Source organism: Scyliorhinus torazame, chromosome 9 (genome assembly GCF_047496885.1).
Source record: "Scyliorhinus torazame isolate Kashiwa2021f chromosome 9, sScyTor2.1, whole genome shotgun sequence".
Taxonomy (NCBI): domain Eukaryota; kingdom Metazoa; phylum Chordata; class Chondrichthyes; order Carcharhiniformes; family Scyliorhinidae; genus Scyliorhinus; species Scyliorhinus torazame.
In genome coordinates this window covers 168,271,646-168,290,166 of record NC_092715.1, presented here as the reverse complement: position 1 = coordinate 168,290,166, position 18,521 = coordinate 168,271,646, and the positions used below count along the sequence as shown (strand labels likewise).

Sequence of the window (18,521 nt, the reverse complement as noted above, 5' to 3'; positions counted from 1 at the left end):
ACACGTTTACTTACGAACTAAGAGTCAGTGATTTGTTCCTGGAGAGGCGGTTTGCCAGCCTAGAGGAATTGACGGAAACATTTGGGCTCTCGGGTTCAGATTCATTCAGATATCTTCAAGTTCGTAACTTTGTGAAACAATTCCCCGTGGTGCCGCCAGCGTCTCTATTGGACAGGGTTCTTTCGCTCGCAGGGTGTGAGGAGGGGAGCACTTCCGGTATTTATGGATGGATTTTATGTGTCAGTGGAGAAGGTTAAGGTTAGGTGGGAGGAGGAGTTGGAGTCCATATTAGATGACAAGGTGTGGAGTGAGGCCGTTAGCAAGGTGAATTCACGTCCTTGTGCGCAAGTCTTAGTTTGATCCAACTTTTTTATTTAGAAAATATTTTATTGAGGCATTTATAACTTTCACAATTTTCAACATCAAATTTCAACAAAAACACAATATACCCAACAATGAAAATGAAATGAAAATCGCTTATTGTCACAAGTAGACTTCAAATGAAGTTACTGTGAAAAGCCCCTAGTCACCACATTCCGGCACCTGTTCGGGGAGGCTGGTACGGGAATTGAACCCGTGCTGCTGACCTGCCTTGGTCTGCTTTAAAAGCCAGCGATTTAGCCCCCAGCCAAACCCCCCCCGAGCATAAACACCAGCCAACATGGCTTACAAAAACAAGGCCATCTTCCCCAGCCAGCCCTCCATTGGTTCTTCTGCCCTTACTCGTCTCTCCCATGCCTCCTCTTCCCCCCCCCCCCCCACTCCCCTCTCCCCCCCCTGCTGACAGCTTAATTTTTCTCAAAGAAGTTGATGAACGGCTGCCACCTCCGAGCAAACCCCTGCAACGAGCTCCTCGAGGCGGATTTAATCTTCTCAAGTCTGAGAAACGCTGCCATGTCGCTCACCCATACCCCCTACATCGGGGGTTCCAAATGTCTCCATCCCAGTAACATCCTTCTCCGGGCCACCAGGGAGGCAAAGGCCAGGACATCGGCCTTTCTGACCCCCTGGGCTCCCAGGTCTTCCAACACACCAAAGACTGCCACCTCTGGACTCGGCACCACCCTCACTTGCAAGGCCTCTGAATGGCGTCAGCAAACCCCTGCCAGAACCCCTCAGCTTCGGACATGCCCAAAACATATGGACATGGTTCGCAGGACCCCCCGCACATCGCCCGCACCTATCCTCCATCTCCTCAAAGAAACTGCGCATCCGGGCCACGGTCATGTGTGCCCCGTGGACCATCTCAAACTGTATCAGGCTGAGCCTGGCGCACGATGAGGATGCATTAACTCTTCTCAGGGGCCCCTCCCATAACCCACATCCAACATGCCACCCAACTCTTCTTCCCACTTTCTCTTCACCTCCCCTATTGGGGCTCCCTCCCATTCCATCAATTCCTTATCAATCTCTGAGACATTCCCCTCCCCCACTCCTGTTCTCAACACCACCTTATCCTGTAGATCCTGGTGCAAAAAGGTCGAAACCTGCCTCCGCACAAAATCCCTCATCTGCAGATACCGGAACCTACACCCCCCTGGCAAATAAAACTCTTCCTCCAGGCTCGGGAAACCCTCATCAATAAAGAGATCCCCAAATCTCTCAATCCCTACCCGCTGCCACCTCCGAAACCCACCGTCCAGCCCCTCCTCCCCGGAGCGAACCAGTGGCTATCACATATCGGTGCCCACACCGACGCCCCCTCTAACCCCATGTGCTTCCTCCACTGTCCCCGCACCCTCAGGGCCACCGCCACCATTGGGCTTATGGAGTACCGTGCCGGCGAGAACGACAGAGGTGTCATTAACCATGCCCTCAAACCCGTGTTCTTACATGATGCCGCCTCTACCCGCTCCCACACCGACCCCTCCCCCACTACCCACTTCCTGACCATCGCGATATTCATCGCCCAGTAGTAATTAATGAAATTTGGAAGAGCCAGGCCCGCTCCCCACCCCATGCCCCCGCTCCAGCAACACCTTCTTAACCCACGGGGTTTTACCCGCCCAAACAAATCCCAAGATCATTGCATTCACCTTTTTAAAGAACGCCTTGGGGATAAAAATTGGGAGGAGGTGTTAGCAATTCTGGAAAGCGTGAAAATAGATAAGTCCCCTGGGCCAGATGGGATTTATCCTAGGATTCTCTGGGAAACTAGGGAGGAGATTGCTGAGCCTTTGGCTTTGATCTTTAAGTCATCTTTGTCTACAGGAATAGTGCCAGAAGACTGGAGGATAGCAAATGTTGTCCCCTTGTTCAAGAAGGGGAGTAGAGACAACCCCGGTAACTATAGACCAGTGAGCCTTACTTCTGTTGTGGGCAAAGTCTTGGAAAGGTTTATAAGAGATTAGGATGTATAATCATCTGGAAAGGAATAATTTGATTAGAGATAGTCAACACGGTTTTGTGAAGGGTAGATCGTGCCTCACAAACCTTTTAATAAGGTTTGGTGACCAAACAGGTGGATGAGGGTAAAGCAGTTGATGTGGTGTATATGGATTTCAGTAAAGCGTTTGATAAGGTTCCCCACGATAGGCTACTGCAAAAAATACGGAGGCATGGGATTCAGGGTGATTTAGCAGTTTGGATCAGAAATTGGCTAGCTGGAAGAAGACAAAGGGTGGTGGTTAATGGGAAATGTTCAGACTGGAGTCCAGTTACTAGTGGTGTACCACACGGATCTGTTTTGGGGCCACTGCTGTTTGTCATTTTTATAAATGACCTGGAGGAGGGCGTAGAAGGATGGATGAGTAAATTTGCGGATGACACTAAAGTTGGTGGAGTTGTGGACAGTGCGGAAGGATGTTACAAGTTACAGAGGGACATAGATAAGCTACAGCACTGGGCTGAGAGGTGGCAAATGGAATTTAATGCAGAAAAGTGTGAGGTGATTCATTTTGGAAGGAATAACAGGAAGACAGAGTACTGGGCTAATGGTAAGATTCTTGGCAGTGTGGATGAGCAGAGAGATCTCGGTATCCATGTACATAGATCCCTGAAAGTTGCCACCCAGGTTGAGAGGGTTGTTAAGAAGGCGTCTGAAAAGAAAGCTTTTATTGGTAGAGGGATTGAGTTTTGGAGCCATGAGGTCATGTTGCAGCTGTACAAAACTCTGGTGCGGCCGCATTTGGAGTATTGCGTTCAATTCTGGTCGCCGCATTATAGGAACGATGTGGAAGCATTGGAAAGGGTGCAGAGGAGATTTACCAAAATGTTGCCTGGTATGGAGGGAAGATCTTATGAGGAAAGGCTGAGGGACTTGAGGCTGTTTTCGTTAGAGAGAAGAAGGTTAAGAGGTGACTTAATTGAGGCATACAAGATGATCAGCGGATTGGATAGGGTGTACAGTGAGAGCCTTTTTCGTCGGATGGTGATGTCTAGCACGAGGGGACATAGCTTTAAATTGAGGGGAGATAGATATAGGACAGATGTCAGAGGTAGGTTTTTTACTCAGAGAGTAGAAAGGGCGTGGAATGCCCTGCCTGCAACAGTAGTGGACTCGCCAACACTAAGGGCATTCAAATGGTCATTGGATAGACATATGGACGATAAGGGAATAGTGTAGATGGGCTTTAGAGTGGTTTCACAGGTCGGCGCAACATCAAGGGCCGAAAGACCTGTACTGCGCTGTAATGTTCTATGTTCAATGTTCTATGTTCTAAACCAAAAATCTCGGGAGGACCGTCATTTTTACTGTCTGTACCCGCCCCGGCAATGACAACGGGAGCGCAACCAACCTCCAAACGTCCCCCCTCATTTGATCTACCAAGCGACCCAAATTCAGCTTATGCAGCTGTTCCCACTCCCCCGACACCTGGATACCCAAATATCGAAAGCTCCCTCCCACCACCTTGAACGGCATCTCACCCAACCTCTTCTCCTTCCCCCTCGCCTTAATCGCAAAGACCTCACTCTTACCCATATTTGATTTATACCCCGAAAACCATCCGAATTCCGCGAATATACCCATAATCCCTCCAATCCCCCCCAGCGGGTCCGATATATACAGCAGTAGATTGTTCGTGTAAAGTGAGACCCTGTGCTGCACCCTCCCCCCCCCCCCCCCCCCCCCCGTACTATCCCCTGCCAGACCCTCGACGTTCTCAGTGCCAATGCCAACGGCTCTATAGCCGGGGCAAACAACAGTGGGGAAAGTGGGCACCCCTGCCTCATCCACCGATGTAACCTGAAATAGTCTGATCCCACTCGATTCATCCGCATACTTGCTACCGGTGCCTGGTATAGCAATCGGACCCAGTCCACAAATCCCTGCCCAAAACCAAACTGCCCCAGGACCTCCCACAAGTATTCCCACTCCACCCGATCAAAGGCCTTCTCTGCGTCCATGGCCATCACCACCTCAACCTTGCCCCTCTGGTGGCACCATAATTACATTAAGCAACCTTCTAATGTTGGGCGCCACATGCGGCCCCTTAACGAACCCCGTCTGGTCCTCCCCTATTATCCCTGGGACACAGTCTTCGATCCTTGTGGCTACGACCTTCGCCAATAGTTTGGCATCCACATTTAACAGGGAGATCGGTCTGTATGACCCACAGTTTTCCGTGTCCTTATCTCGTTTTAAAATGAGGGAGATGGACGCCTGCGACAACGTCAGCGAGAGCACTCCCAACTCCTTTGCTTCATTGAAGGCCCTTACCAACAGCGGCACCAACACCCCTGAAAATTCCACCGGGTACCCGTCCAGTCCCGGGGCCTTACCCGATCATCGCCTCCAACCCCTCTACTACTTCTACAAGCCCAATTGGGGCCCCCAGGCCCTCCACCAGCATCTGATCAATCTTCGGGAACTCCAACCCTCCCAGAAACCTCCTCATCCCTTCCTCCACAGCTGGGGGTTCCGACTTGCACAGTTTGCTATAAAATTCCCTAAACATTCCATTCGCTCCGGCCGGGTCCAAGGCCATATTCCCATCTGTGTCCTTCACTTTCCCAATCTCTCTCGCCGCCTCCTGCTTCCTCAACTGGTGCGCAAACATCCTGCTCGCTTTCTCCCCATACTCATATACCGTCCCTCTCACCCTCCCTCCTGCCTTACCCGTGGCTAACAGCCCGAATTCCATTTCCAACCTCTGGCATTCCTTTATCAGTCCTTCCTCCGGGGCCTCTTTTTATCTTCCGTCCACCTGCAGGATTTTTTCCACCAGCCTTTCTATCTCCACCCGTTCTGCCTTCTCCCTGTGTGCCCAAATCAAAATAATCTCCCCCATGACCACTGCTTTCAGTGCCTCCCAAACCATACCTGCCAACACCTCCCCCGTATCCCACCCCCCCCCCCCCCACCCCACCCCCATATGCTCCATGAACCCTCAAAGCTCTTTAGCTGTAGCCGACACCTTCCCCGACCTCAAGCTCGATCGGTCCAGTCTCAGATCCAGGACTATATTGAAGTTCCCCCCCCCCCCCCATAATCAGCCGATGAGAGTCCGGGTTAGGGATCCTCCCCAGTACCCGCCTCATAAATTCAACAGTTTGGGGCATAGCTATTTACCAACACCACCGACATCCCCTCCAGTTTACCATGACATACCTTCCCCCAGAGTCAGCCACTATATTTCCCACCTTTAACGTCACCCGTTTATTGACCAAAATCGCCACCCCCTTCGTTTTAAAGTCTAAACTGAATAAAATACTTGCCTAACCCATCCCTTCCTCAGCCTAATCTGGTTCCCCACCTTCAGGTGCGTCTCTTGTAGCATGGCCACATCCGCCTTCAATCGCTGTAAGTGTGCGGACACACAGGCACACAGGCCCTCTTGACTGGCCCATTCATTCAATCCTTGCACATTCCACGTGACCAGCCTGGTCCCCTCCCCCCACCAATCAACCATAGTCCCTCTTGTGCCAGCCTTCAGCCCGTGTCCCGCACCTCCCCTGCCCCGCCCTCGGGTGACCACCGTCATCGATCCGTCTCCCCTTACACTTTAAAAGCCCTACCCCAGTCAGCAGTACTTCCCCCCTCACCAATTCCCAAATCCCCCAGCAACAACCCCTGCCCCATCCCCCCACTGACCTTCCACTCACCCCCATTGCGTTTCCGTGAACTAGCCCGCCCAGCTAGCTTGGCAGCCCCCACCCTTGGCGCCTAGCATCCAACCACCACCCCCCACCCCACTGATTCCCCACCCCCCTGCTCGAACATTAGTGCAAACAAGCAAAAACAACCCCTCCCCAAACCCAAACAAAGAGACCAAACCCCCATCCCTTAACAAAGAACAAAGAGCAAACCTGAAGTCGAAAAAGAAAGAAATGGTCCCAAACACAAATTAACAGCAGCATCACAGCATCTCCACCAAAGTTCAAAGTCCACCTTCTCCTGCCAGTCCATTGCCTTTACCAAATTTTACCGCCTCCTCCACCGATCCAAAGTACAATACCCGGCCTTCGTAGGTCACCCACAGATGTGCCGGGTACAGTAGCCCAAACTTCACCCACTTCTTGTAGAGGGCTGCCTTGACTTTGTTAAAGCTTGCTCTCCTCTTGGCCAACTCTGCACCCAGGTCCTGGTACATTTGGATTTCACTGCCCTCCCAAGTGCAGCGACACGTCTGCTTGGCCAACCTCATAATTTGCTCCTTGTCCAGGAAACGGTGCAACCGCACCACCATCGCCTTCGGCAGCTCGTTCCCCTGGGGCTTCCTCATTAGCGCCCTGTGCGCTCGATCCACCTTCAAAGGCCCTGCAAATACACCCTCTCCTAGCAGCTTCTCTAGCATCCTCCCCACATACGCGTCAGTATTGGCTCCTTCACTCCCCTCCGGCAGACCCACAATCCTTATGTTTTGCCTGCGTGACCGGTTCTCCAGGTCTCAACCTCCTCCTGGAGCCACCTCTGTTGGCTCCGCATCAGCCCCATCTCCGCTGCCATCGAGGCAAACTGCTCCTCGTGTTCCCCCACGACCTCCTCCTCCTCCAGCTTCTGGATCGCCTGACCCTGGGCCACAAGCCATGGCTCAACGCGGTCGCACTGCCTTGATCGAATCCACCGCCTGGGCCAGGTCCTCCAGACTCTCCTTCCGTTGCTGGGTGAACTTCTCATTCAAGAAGCTCACCAGCTGGTCGGTCGACCACTGAGCTGGCAGGGCCGCACCCCTACCCGCCACCATCTCCATGAGCGTCGCAGGCACCACGCCAGCTCCAGCTGACTGATTCCCTCTTTTTCGACCGCTTCTGGCCCTCAGCTCCATGCACTAGAGGGTCGATCTCTTCCACTCTCCTGGACCTTTTTTCCGCCTCACATCCACCTGTTTCCCGGGGAAAAGATCTGAAAAATCCACCACGAGCGGGAGCCACATATTGTGCAAACGCTCACTCCATGGCCGCCACCGGAAGTTGAGTTTGATCCAACTTAAGGTAGTTGTTAGGGCACACCTGACCAAGTCCAGAATGAGTCATTTCTTTGCAGGGGTGGAGGATAGGTGCGAGTGCTGTTCAGGAGGGTTAGCTAACCACACGCACATGTTCTGGTTGTGTCCAAAGCTTGTGGGTTTTTGAGTCTCCATCTTTAGTACCATGTCGGTGATTCTGAAGATTGAGCTGGAACCCTTTCCTTTCGTGCCCATATATTGAGTGTCAGACTTGCTGGAGCTGTGGATGGGCCTGGGGGTCGATGTCCTGCCATCGGCTCACTGATTGCCCGGAGGTGAGCACTGATGGGGTGAAGGTCTGCGGTCCACCCAGTATCTCAGTGTGGCTGGGAGACCTGATGGAGTTCTTATACCTCAAGAAAGTCAAGTACACTGTGAGGGGAGCAACCGAAGCTGCTATTCTATCAGAGATGGCAGCCTTTTATTATTTATTTGAAGGAACTGGTCACCATTAGCTGTTAAGCGTGGGGTGGGGGGGGAAGGTTTGGGGGGGTTAGGTTTTGTGAGGGGCTACTTCGTGTGTTTGGGTTTTTATGTATATAACTGTGTTTACTCTTTCTTGTTATTTCGTATTGTATAAAGTGAAAACTATGAATAAAAGATATATTTTTGAACGTTTACTTACTCGCTCATTGAAATGGGTCTTTTTCTCTGTCAAATACAGCACCTTTATCTCTGATTATTTCCTCTCTTTTTCATGTCAGACCTTAGGCTGAATTGTGTTCTGATCATTGTTGACTAGATGTTTCCCTCGCCTTCTGTTTCTTACTTGTACCATCTAATTTCCTAGAATTAGATCTGAAACTATGGGCAACATTTAGTACCCCTTGCAGAGGTGTGGTTGGAGGCCTGAGGAGGGCATGTGATCAGGTTGGAGGGTGCAGGACGGAGACCACTCCAACTACTCCCAAATAAATCTGGGGTGGGAAGGTTTGCGGGCAGCTTTCCTGCCTGGATGCCAATTAAGGTCATTAAGTGGATAATTAATGTCCATTCAAGGACCTCATGCTGCCAGCAGTGCATGGGGGACGAGCCATGAGGAGAGACTAATAAGTAAACCTGACTACCGCCAAGAGGTGGGGGGGAGATCCCTTGTTCAAAGGAACTCAGGGCCTGATCGAGAGACCGGGCATTGGAAATATGTAGGTGCCCACTGACGGCCATTTCCCTTTCCTCCCAATTCCTCCCTCTCCTCGCCAGAAAACCCTCCACACAACCTCATCACACCTTTCTCCAGAGATCCCATAATGAATCAAGTTCAAAATAATATACTTGCGCCCTGAACAGCTGCACAAGACATGTTTCCCACATTACAGTTTTCATTCTAATTACTTTATTTGTCGAGGCAATTTCCCATGCATTTGGATTATATTTACAATAAATATTCAAAAACTGATAGCGACAAGGCACTTACCAAGGCTCAATTTCACAACGTCATTTAATGTTGTTATGCTTCCCCCTTGATCATAAGATCCACCAAATACATAGATATCCTGTATTTAACAATATTATTACTGTAATTTCACACATTTTTAACAAGGGAGCTAAATATACAGAAAAACACAATACAGCACAACTTTAAATCTACCTTATCATGGTGCGATGTGAAAGTATGGCATCCCCTGCCAGATGGTCCTTCACCTTTGACCTCACACTGGCTCCAAGTCAATGATACTGAAACAATAAAATGAAATTTGTAGCCTAACAAATAAAAATTAAATTATTGTGTATCAGATGCTGCAGAAACAAAGAAATGTACTGACAAGCAGACCATTCGGCCTACCATGTCTGTGTGAGCTCTTTGGGGCGGCACAGTGATTATCACTGCTGCCTCACAGTGCCAGGGACCCGGGTTCGATTACGGCCTTGGGTGACTGCATGTTCTCCCCATGTCTGCGTGGGTTCCTCCCGGGTGCTCTGGTTTCCTCCCACAATCCAAAAATGTACAGGTTAGGTGGATTAGCCATGCTAAATTGCCCCATGGTGTCCAAAAGATTAGGTGGAGTACTGGGATGGGGTGTGGGCGTGGACCTAGGTAGGGTGCTCGATCGGAGGGTTGGTGCAGACTTGATGGGCCGAATGGTCTCCTCCTGCAACTGTAAGATAATTATGGAACACCATCCACATTGCTGCCAAAAATTTATTACAGCACCTAATGGCTTCTTAATTGATGTCAGTTTATTTGCTCCTGTGACCAGTGCCGAGAAACACGTGGCTATTCAATCCAACTCGCTTTGAATAAGGGGCCTAAATGGGGAACGCGCGGCCGAGGCCACACATAGTCCTGTTTTTTACATCGGGGAGCTCTGCTCGACGGAATTCCCCATTGTAACGAGGCATCAGGACATCATTTTTAAATGGCATCCCGATGTCCAAGACCCACAAAAAAAATCCCCAACCTCCCCCCAGCCCAAACACCCATGGTGGGCAACCCCAGCCCAATCACACATGCACACAAAATGCCAGCTTGGCAGTACCAACCTGGCACCATGGCAGTGCCCCTGCCAGCAGCACCTGGGTACCTTGGCAGTGCCAGACTGGCACCCAGGTGGCATTGCCAGGACACTTTTGTAGCTGGGGCCTACAATCCCCTTGGAGACCACCACAACTGCAGTTCCGTCCAGACCCGTTTGTGGGGACCGTACAAAACAGCACTCAACTGAGGTCCCCGAACCAAGGGATTTAATCCCAAAGCCTCAGGTGCCTTGGGAATCTGCACATTAGAGTAAGGCTTACTGCCTCGCTTTAATATGCAGACTTGCCAAAAACCGATCCCGCCCATGGGTGGGATTCCCCTTGTAATGTCTCGCAAGATTGCGTTAAATCTCGCGAGGTGAGGCAGCAAGGTGGCGCAGTGGTTAGCACTGCTGCCTCACAGCGCTGAGGTTCGAGGTTCAATCCTGGCTCTGGGTCACTGTCCGTGTGGAGTTTGCACATTCTCCCGTGTTTGCGTGGGTTTTGCCCCCACAACCCAAAGATGTGCAGGATTGGTAGATTGACCACGCTGAACTGCCCCTTAAATGGAAAAAGTTAATTGGGTACTCTAAATTGCAAGCTGCGTAGATCCCGGGAACGGGGTCTCCCGACTTTCATCGGCAACGCTGCGCCGTGGTGAGCTGTTTTTCCGGTGCAGTGTGGCTGGTAGATCGGGCCCTAAGCATTGACGCCAGGACTGAATCGGTGGTATACTAAGATGGGGAAATTGGCACCATCCCAAAGCAATTCATCAACTGTTCATGGGCTAGCACCGACAACACATGGAACATGACTGATTCCAATGAAAAGCGGCATCTCATTCGCCAGTCAGGATTGACACTCGAGAGGCTGACAAGATGCAAGTGCATATAAACACTCCACTCCCCAAACACACTCATTCCAGCCAACAAGATGGCAACAAGAAGAGAGGTATCCCATTTCACCGATGCGGAACTGGAGACGCAGTGGAGGAGAGGCGACCTACCCTGGACCCCTGGATGGGAAGGAGGTTGCCACCCACTGCCATGCACCGGGCCTGGGCGCAGGTGGGAGACACCATGAGTGCCGTGGGCAACACCGCCAGGACTGGCCATAGTGCCATAAAAAACTGCACCATCTCCTCAGGGCAGCCAGGGTGAATAGGCTGCACCGCGTCCCTTGCACCAGCCCCTGTCAACACACATGTAACCTTATCCCAACCCCCCTTCCGTTCATCATCATTGCCTGCCAGCGTGGCAACTCCTGTCTAAGGCTTCTCCCACTGACCCCCACACTCACTTCTCTGCTCTGTGAAGAAGGCACCCTGCTTACCTCCCCCACCCGAACAGAAACTCATCTCAAACCACAGGTCACCTTTCCCAAGAAACAGCAGAGAAAAAAAACACAGCCCCAGGCAGCAGGAGGTAGGATGGGGACAGTTATCCCCTTAAAACCTTTTTCCCCGTCTCCCGTTATCCCAGTTAAAAGAAAAGAAAAAGGCTCTCCCCATCGGAGGAAAAGAAAAACCCCTGTTCCCTCCAACGCCCACCTGTATTCCCAATTACTTCAAAGTGGCAGCACCTCAGTCTCCCAGAATTGTTCACTTCAGTTCTCCCCCAGCTTATGCTCCTTGATAAAGTCATTGACCGCTTCTGGAGTCTCAAAATCGTATCCCGGCTTTGATAAGTCACCCAAAACTTCGCCGGGTAGAGCACCCCCAATCTGATCTGCCGTCGATATAGCATCACCTTGGCTTTGTTGAACCCATTTTGCCAGCTCAGTTGTATGCTCTGTCCACTTCAGGGGCCTTATCCACCACACCCTCTGCCACCAGCCACGCCAGCATTCTTGAAATGTACCTCGTGGCACTCGCACCTTCCACTCCTTCAGGCAGGCCCACTATCCGCAGATTCTGCCTTCTCGATCTATTTTCCTGCTCCTCCAACTTTGCTCTCAACGTCTTATAAAGGTCTCCTAAGAGCCCCACCCCTGCCTCCAATGCCACCACCCGATTGCTGTGGTCCGTCATCACCCGCTCAATCTCTCAGATCTGCGACCCCTGAGCCTCCAGATATTTCTCCCCCCTCTCCATTGAGTCCTTCAGGGGTGCCACTGCCCCTTCAATGGCCTTTGAGCGATCCCCTGCATCTCCTTCCTCTGCTGGCGGAACTCTTCCTTGATGAAGGCCAACAACTGCTCCATCTGGGGCTTTGTTACTTGCACTGGCCCTTCCCCCTCAGCCATCCTTCCACTGGCTGCTGCACCACAGGTCTCTTCCAACTCCTTGGCCAGATCCTTCACCTTCTTCTGCCGAGTTTGGTAACCAGCAGACATACCACTCCCAGAAGAATTTCTCCTCTGACCTTCAGCTACGCTTTGCTGTCGAAATTGTACCCAATTTCGGGTAAAAAGAGTTATTTTCTACCCCTTCAAGCAAGAGTTGTCTGCGTGTGACCACTCGCACCATGGCCGCCACCAGATGTCTGATGTTCTGGGTTTTAATTTGGACCCCAACTCCTCAAATCACTTAGCAGAACATCATTCATGCTTCTACCTATGTTGTTGGTTCCCATACCGATCACACAACTGGCTGCCTCCCCTTTCTACTCCAAGCTCCTCTCCAGCCACAAATAGATGTCCTGAATCCTGGCACTTAGCAGGCAACACAACCTTCAGAGCTACCAGTTGCAGCTGCAAAGAACAATATCTATCCTCCTGACCATACTGTCTCCCAACACTACCATATTCCTCTTCACCCCCACACTTGAATGGCATCTTTCACCATGGTGCCATGGCAAATCCACTCATTCGCCTTGCAGTCCTTCTCCTCATCCATACAGACAGCAAGCAATTTGCACCTGTTGGACAAACCTGTTGGACAGAGTCAGGGGCTGAGGCTGATTCATCAATACATGCTGATTCCCTGTACCTGCCTGACTCGCAGCCACACCCTCATGTGCCTGGCCATTGACCAACTTTAAAGTTCTGCCCAACCTAAAGGGTGTGACTGCCTTCTGGAACAAATGTTCAGGCAACTCTCCCCCTGCCTGAAGCCCCACAATGTCTGCAACTCTGATGCCAGCTCAAAAACTCGGAGCCTAAATTGCACAATTTGAAACGTTTACTCTGGTTGTCTCCTAGCTTGGAGACAAAGGAAGAAAACTCAATGTAGAATCCGCTAAAGTAGACCAAGCAGGCAGAAAATAAAGGTTAGGTTTATTTACGGTATACAAGAATCTCCACACCCCAAAGGGTCTCTCTCCCCGACCTGCACTAAAGTCGGGGTTTTTATACTAGTGATCTAATCCCCTGTTAAGGGATTAGCTCCCTTGTTTCTGGGGGAGTTTGTATTTAGTGGAGGAGAAGGGGAATCTGATAGTCCTGATGCAGTGACCTGCACGAGGGTTATAACACTCAACATCTACTGGAGGCTGAAATTAAAAAGTAGAAGAGTGAACATCTCTTACCTACATTGCACTGAATTCCCACGTGAACCAAATTCCAAAGCACACACTCTGCCTACATCTCATTCCAGCCTAGTTTCTTCTCCGTTCCCAAATTCGGTGGGACCTAAAAGATCTGACCTATGTTTCTGTCAATATTTGTATTAAGAAAGACTTTTAGTTCCGGCGTGCGGAGCTCCTCAGTACAGAAAACGGGCTATGTGCGCCGCGGCCACGCTTTCCCCGCTGAGGCTCCCTATCTAACCCAGGTGCCGTCCACTCAGAACTTACGTCTGCCCAATGTAACTCCTCTAATATCCATAGTTCTTTAAATTTAGCTTTTTTTTTTGCCACCTTTCATGTGAAACTTTGAGAAATGACTTCTGGAAATCGTGGTACGCTATATTGTCAGGCTTCCCTCAATCTCTTTGGGATGTTGCTTCCTCAAAAACAAGGAGGTTGATCGGACAGAATATTCCATTTCTGAATTCACGCTGACTGCTATTTACTGAGTTATTATGTGGCTGATCTCCCACCAAAGCTACAATAATATTATTTGAGTTTACAAAGAACAAAGCACAATATAGCACAGGAACAGGCCCTTCGGCCCTCCAAGCCTGTACCGGTCATGATACCAACCTTTGCTAAAACCCTCAGCACTTCCTTGTGCCGTATCCCTCTATACCCATTCTATCCGTGTGTTTGTCAAGATGACTTTTGAACACCATTAATGTATCTGCTTCCACAACCTTCCCTGGCAATGCGTTCCAGGCACTCACCACCCTCTGCATAAAAAACCTGCCTCTCACATCTCCTCTAAACTTTGCCTCACGGATCTTAAACCTATGCCCCCTGGTGACTGACCCCTCCACCGTGGGAAAGAGTGCCTGCCCATACATTCTATCCGTGCCCCTCATAAACTTGTAGACCTCTATCAGGTCACCACTCAACCTCCGTCTTTCTAAAGAAAACAGTCTGAGTCTATTCAGCCTCTCCACATAGCCAACACCCTCCAGACCAGGCAACATCCTGGTAAACCTTCTCTGCACCCTCTCCAAAGCCTCCACATCCTTCTCGTAGTGTGGCGACCAGAATTGTGCGCAATATTCCAAGTGCAGCCTTACCAAGGTTTCATACAACTGTGGCATGACTTGCCAGTTTTTATACTCGATGCCCCATCCAATGAAGGCAAGCATTCCATATGCTTTCTTGACTACCTTGTCCACTTGTGTTGCCACCTTCAAAGATCTGAGGACCTGCACGCCCAGATCTCACTGACTTTCTATATTCCTAAGAGTTTTCCCATTTACAGTATATTTTCCCTCTATGCATTACCTCAATTTGTCTGGATTAAACTCCATTTGCCATTTCTCTGCCCAAGTCTCCAACCTATCTATGTCCTGCTGTATTTTCTGACAATCCTCAACACTATCTGCCACTCCACCAACCTTGGTGTCATCCGCGAACTTACTAATCAGTCTGGCTACATTTTCCTTCAAATCGTTTATGCACACCACAAACAACAGAGGCCCAAGCACAGATCCCTGTGGAACACCATGGATGGGATTCTTCCCTACCCGGCAGGGCGGGGGGTCCCAGCGGGATGGTGGCGTGAAGCACTCTGGCGTCAGGCCGCCCCAAAGGTGCGGATTTCCACACCTTTAGGGGCCAAGCCCTCACAGTGAGGGGCAAGGCGCGTGCCGGAGTGGTTGGCGCGCCACCGACCGGCAGGAAAGGCCTTTGGCGCCATGCCAGCCGGGGCCGAAAGGACTCCGCCGGGCGAGGGAAGTCCGCGCATGCGCGGGAGTGTCAGCGGCTGCTGAGGTCATCCCCGCGCATGCGCGGGGGGGGGGGTGCCTCTTCCGCGTCGGCCATGGTGAAGACTGTGGCCGAGGTGGAGGGAAAAGCGTGCCCCCATGGCACAGGCCCGCCCGCGGATCACTGGGCCCTGATCGCGGGCAAGGCCACCATGGGGGCACCCCCGGGGCCAGATCGCCCCGTGCCCCCCCTCCCCCCAGGACGCTGGAGCCCGCCCGCGCCACCTAGTCCCGCTGGGAAGAGAGGTGGTTTGATTCTCGCCGGCGGGACAAGCATTCCAACAGTGGGACATTGGCCCATCGCGGGCCAGAGAATCGCCGGGGGGGCTCGCCTACCGGCGCGGCGCGATTCCCGCCCCTGTCGAATATCCGGTGCCGGAGAATTCGGCAACCAGCAGGGGCGGGATTCACGCCAGCCCCTGGCGATTATCCGACCTGGCGGGGGGTCGGAGAATCCCGCCCCACTAGTCACAACCTTCCATTCTGAAAAACACCCTTCTACTGCTACCCTTTGCCTTCTGTGACCGAGCCAGGTCTGTATCCATCTTACCACCTCACCTCTGATCCCATGTGACTTCACCTTTTGTACCAGTCTGCCATGAGGCACCTTGTCAAAGGATTTACTGAAGTCCACGTAAACAACATCCACCACCCTCCCCTCATCAATCATCTTTGTTACTTCCTCAAAAAACCCAATCAAGTTTGTGAGGCACGACTTCTCCTTCACAAAACCAGGATGTCTCTCACCTATGAGTCCATTTGTTTCCAAATGGGTATAAATCCTGTCCCTGAGAATTCTCTCCAATAATTTATCTACTACCGACGTGAGGCTCACCGGCCTACAGCTTCCAGGATTATCCCTGCTACCTTTCTTAAGGCTACCTACACCTAGATTATCATAGATTGTCATAGAATTTACAGTGCAGAAGGAGGCCATTCAGCCCATCGAGTCTGCACCGGCTCTTGGAAAGAGCACCCTACCCAAGGTCAACACCTCCACCCTATCCCCATAAACCAGTAACCCCACCCAACACTAAGGGCAATTATGGACACTAAGGGCAATTTATCATGGCCAATCCACCTAACCTGCACATCTTTGGACTGTGGGAGGAAACCGGAGCACCCGGAGGAAACCCACGCACACACGGGGAGGATGTGCAAACTCCGCACAGTCAGTGACCTAAGCCGGAATCGAACCTGGGACCCTGGAGCTGTGAAGCAATTGTGCTATCCACAATGCTACCGTGCTGCCTGACAATAAATATCGTTCCAGATTTTGTGATTGCAATGATGGTGAAACTGTCAATGTTTATTGCTTTACAGTTGTGGAAATGACAGCGGCACAATTAAAAGCAGAGATCTAAAGGTTGCTACTTCTGTTTCTCTGCTCCTCCACAGGGTGTGTTGTTGAAGGTCCTGAAAATGAACCTTTAGAAATCACTCAAATTGATGCGAATTCCACTTTTACACAATTTACCTCAATGCAATAACCCTTGAAAATTTACACTTTGTTGAGTGAAGTATATTTGGACTTTTAATGATATGCTAAGTTCATAATTTCTGATGAATAGCTTCTGCAGCCCTGAAAAATAATTTTATATCCATGGAATGTCAAATTTCTGGGGCGGGATTCTCCCCTACCTGGCGGGGCGGGGGTTCCCGGCGGGATGGAGTGGCGGGAACCACTCCGGCGGCGGACCGCCCCAAAGGTGCGGATTTCTCCGCACCTTTAAGGGCCTTGAGGGGCTGGGCCCGCGCCGGAGTGGTTTCCGCTCCCCCAGCTGGCGTGGAAGACCTTTGGTGCCACGCCAGCTGGGGCCGAAAGGACTCTGCCGGCCGGCGCTGGTGGTCCCGGGACCATCAGCGGCTGCTGACGTCATCCCCGCGCATGCGTAGGGGGAGTCTCTCCCGCGTCGGCCATGGTAAATGCTGTGCCCGAGGCGGAGAGAAAAGAGTGCCCCCACGGCACAGGCCCGCCCGCCGATCGGTGGGCCCCGATTGCGGGCCAGGCCACCGTGGGGGCACCCCCCGGGCCAGATCGTCCCGCGCCCCCTCCCAGGACCCCGGAGCCCGCCCGCACCGCCAGGTCCCACCAGTAAGAGAGGTGGTTTGATCCTCGCCGGCGGGACAGGCATTCCAGCAGCGGGACTTCGGCCCATCGTGGGCCGGAGAATTGCGGGGGGGGGGGGGGCGCCGACCGGCGAGGCACGATTCCCGCCCCTGCCAAATATCCGGTGCCGGAGAATTCGGCTACCGGTGGGGGCGGGATTCACGCCAGCCCCCGGCGATTCTCCGCACCGGCGGGCGGTCAAAGAATCCCGCCCCCGATTTCTGATTTTAAAAATTCCATAGATTGTTTAAAAAATAATTCACAAAAAATAAGTTTGTTTATGATATTTTGGCTTCTACCGGATAGCCAGAAGTATGTCCTAATGTTCATTTCACTCTGTAACATTATTGAAAGGATTTTATTAGAAGTTGCTTTCTACTTTCTAATCAATGGTTGTTGGCCATGAAAATTCTTCCGTGTGATTGGTTGTCTAGCCTGCGTGATGACACCACTGCTGCTGAGCCCCAGACACCGACATGAGCTGACACTGGAATCAAAATAACATCGGGAAAGAGAAAATACTTTGCCATAGAGGCTGTTAGATCTCTGAAGTAAGTTTACTTCAAAGTCAACAACAAAGCAAAATCTAATATTTTAATGCAAGAGTAATAGATGTGTATAGACTTGATCAATGTCTGATTTGTTGCCTTTCTGAATATAGGCACAACAATTTACTAGTCATTCTCTCTCCCTGCAATTCTGTATCTCACACTCTGATGAGAGATCATCAAGCTGAAAGGGGTAACCCCCCCCCCTCTCTTCCCCACCCCCAAACGTCACCACAGAGGTACCCATGTAAGGATTGCATGGCAATTTTCCAGGAAGTTCAAACTTTCGTTGAGAAATTACCGTGCACTGGGAAGTATCCAAAACTCCAATTTAAATCGCAAGCTCCAGATGCTTCCAACTGTCTGACAGCAATGGTAACCCAGAAAAAATTAGAAAAATTAAAATGGCTTCTAACACCTGGGTAACTATATTACTGACCCAGAAAGGTGTGGCTACACAACAGGGTAAGTAACTAGGAGGGGAGCGGCAATCTGATGGCACTAAATATATTTCTCTTTCTAAAGATGCTGCCTGACCTGCTCAGTATTTCTAGAATGTTCTGTTTTTATTTCAATATTTATTGCAATATTTTGTTTTTCTTACACAGAGTACTGGGCTAATGGTAAGATTCTTGGCAGTGTGGGTGAGCAGAGCGATCTCGGTGTCCATGTACATAGATCCCTGAAAGTTGCCACCCAGGTTGATAGGGTTGTTAAGAAGGCGTACAGTGTGTTAGCTTTTATTGGTAGAGGGATTGAGT

General features: G+C 51.0%; 1 protein-coding gene across 1 annotated transcript in view; it reads right to left on the bottom strand.

Annotated features, from left to right (window-relative positions):
- LOC140429576 (kelch domain-containing protein 3) overlaps nt 1-18,521 on the bottom strand; it is a 304,290-nt gene that overhangs the window by 174,274 nt on the left and 111,495 nt on the right. Inside the window, exons 10-11 of the mRNA XM_072516761.1 lie at nt 8,977-9,062; nt 8,803-8,881 (exon numbers count right to left, since the gene is read on the bottom strand). Of these exons, the coding sequence (XP_072372862.1) occupies nt 8,803-8,881; nt 8,977-9,062 (165 nt within the window). The remainder of the gene's footprint in view (nt 1-8,802; nt 8,882-8,976; nt 9,063-18,521) is intronic.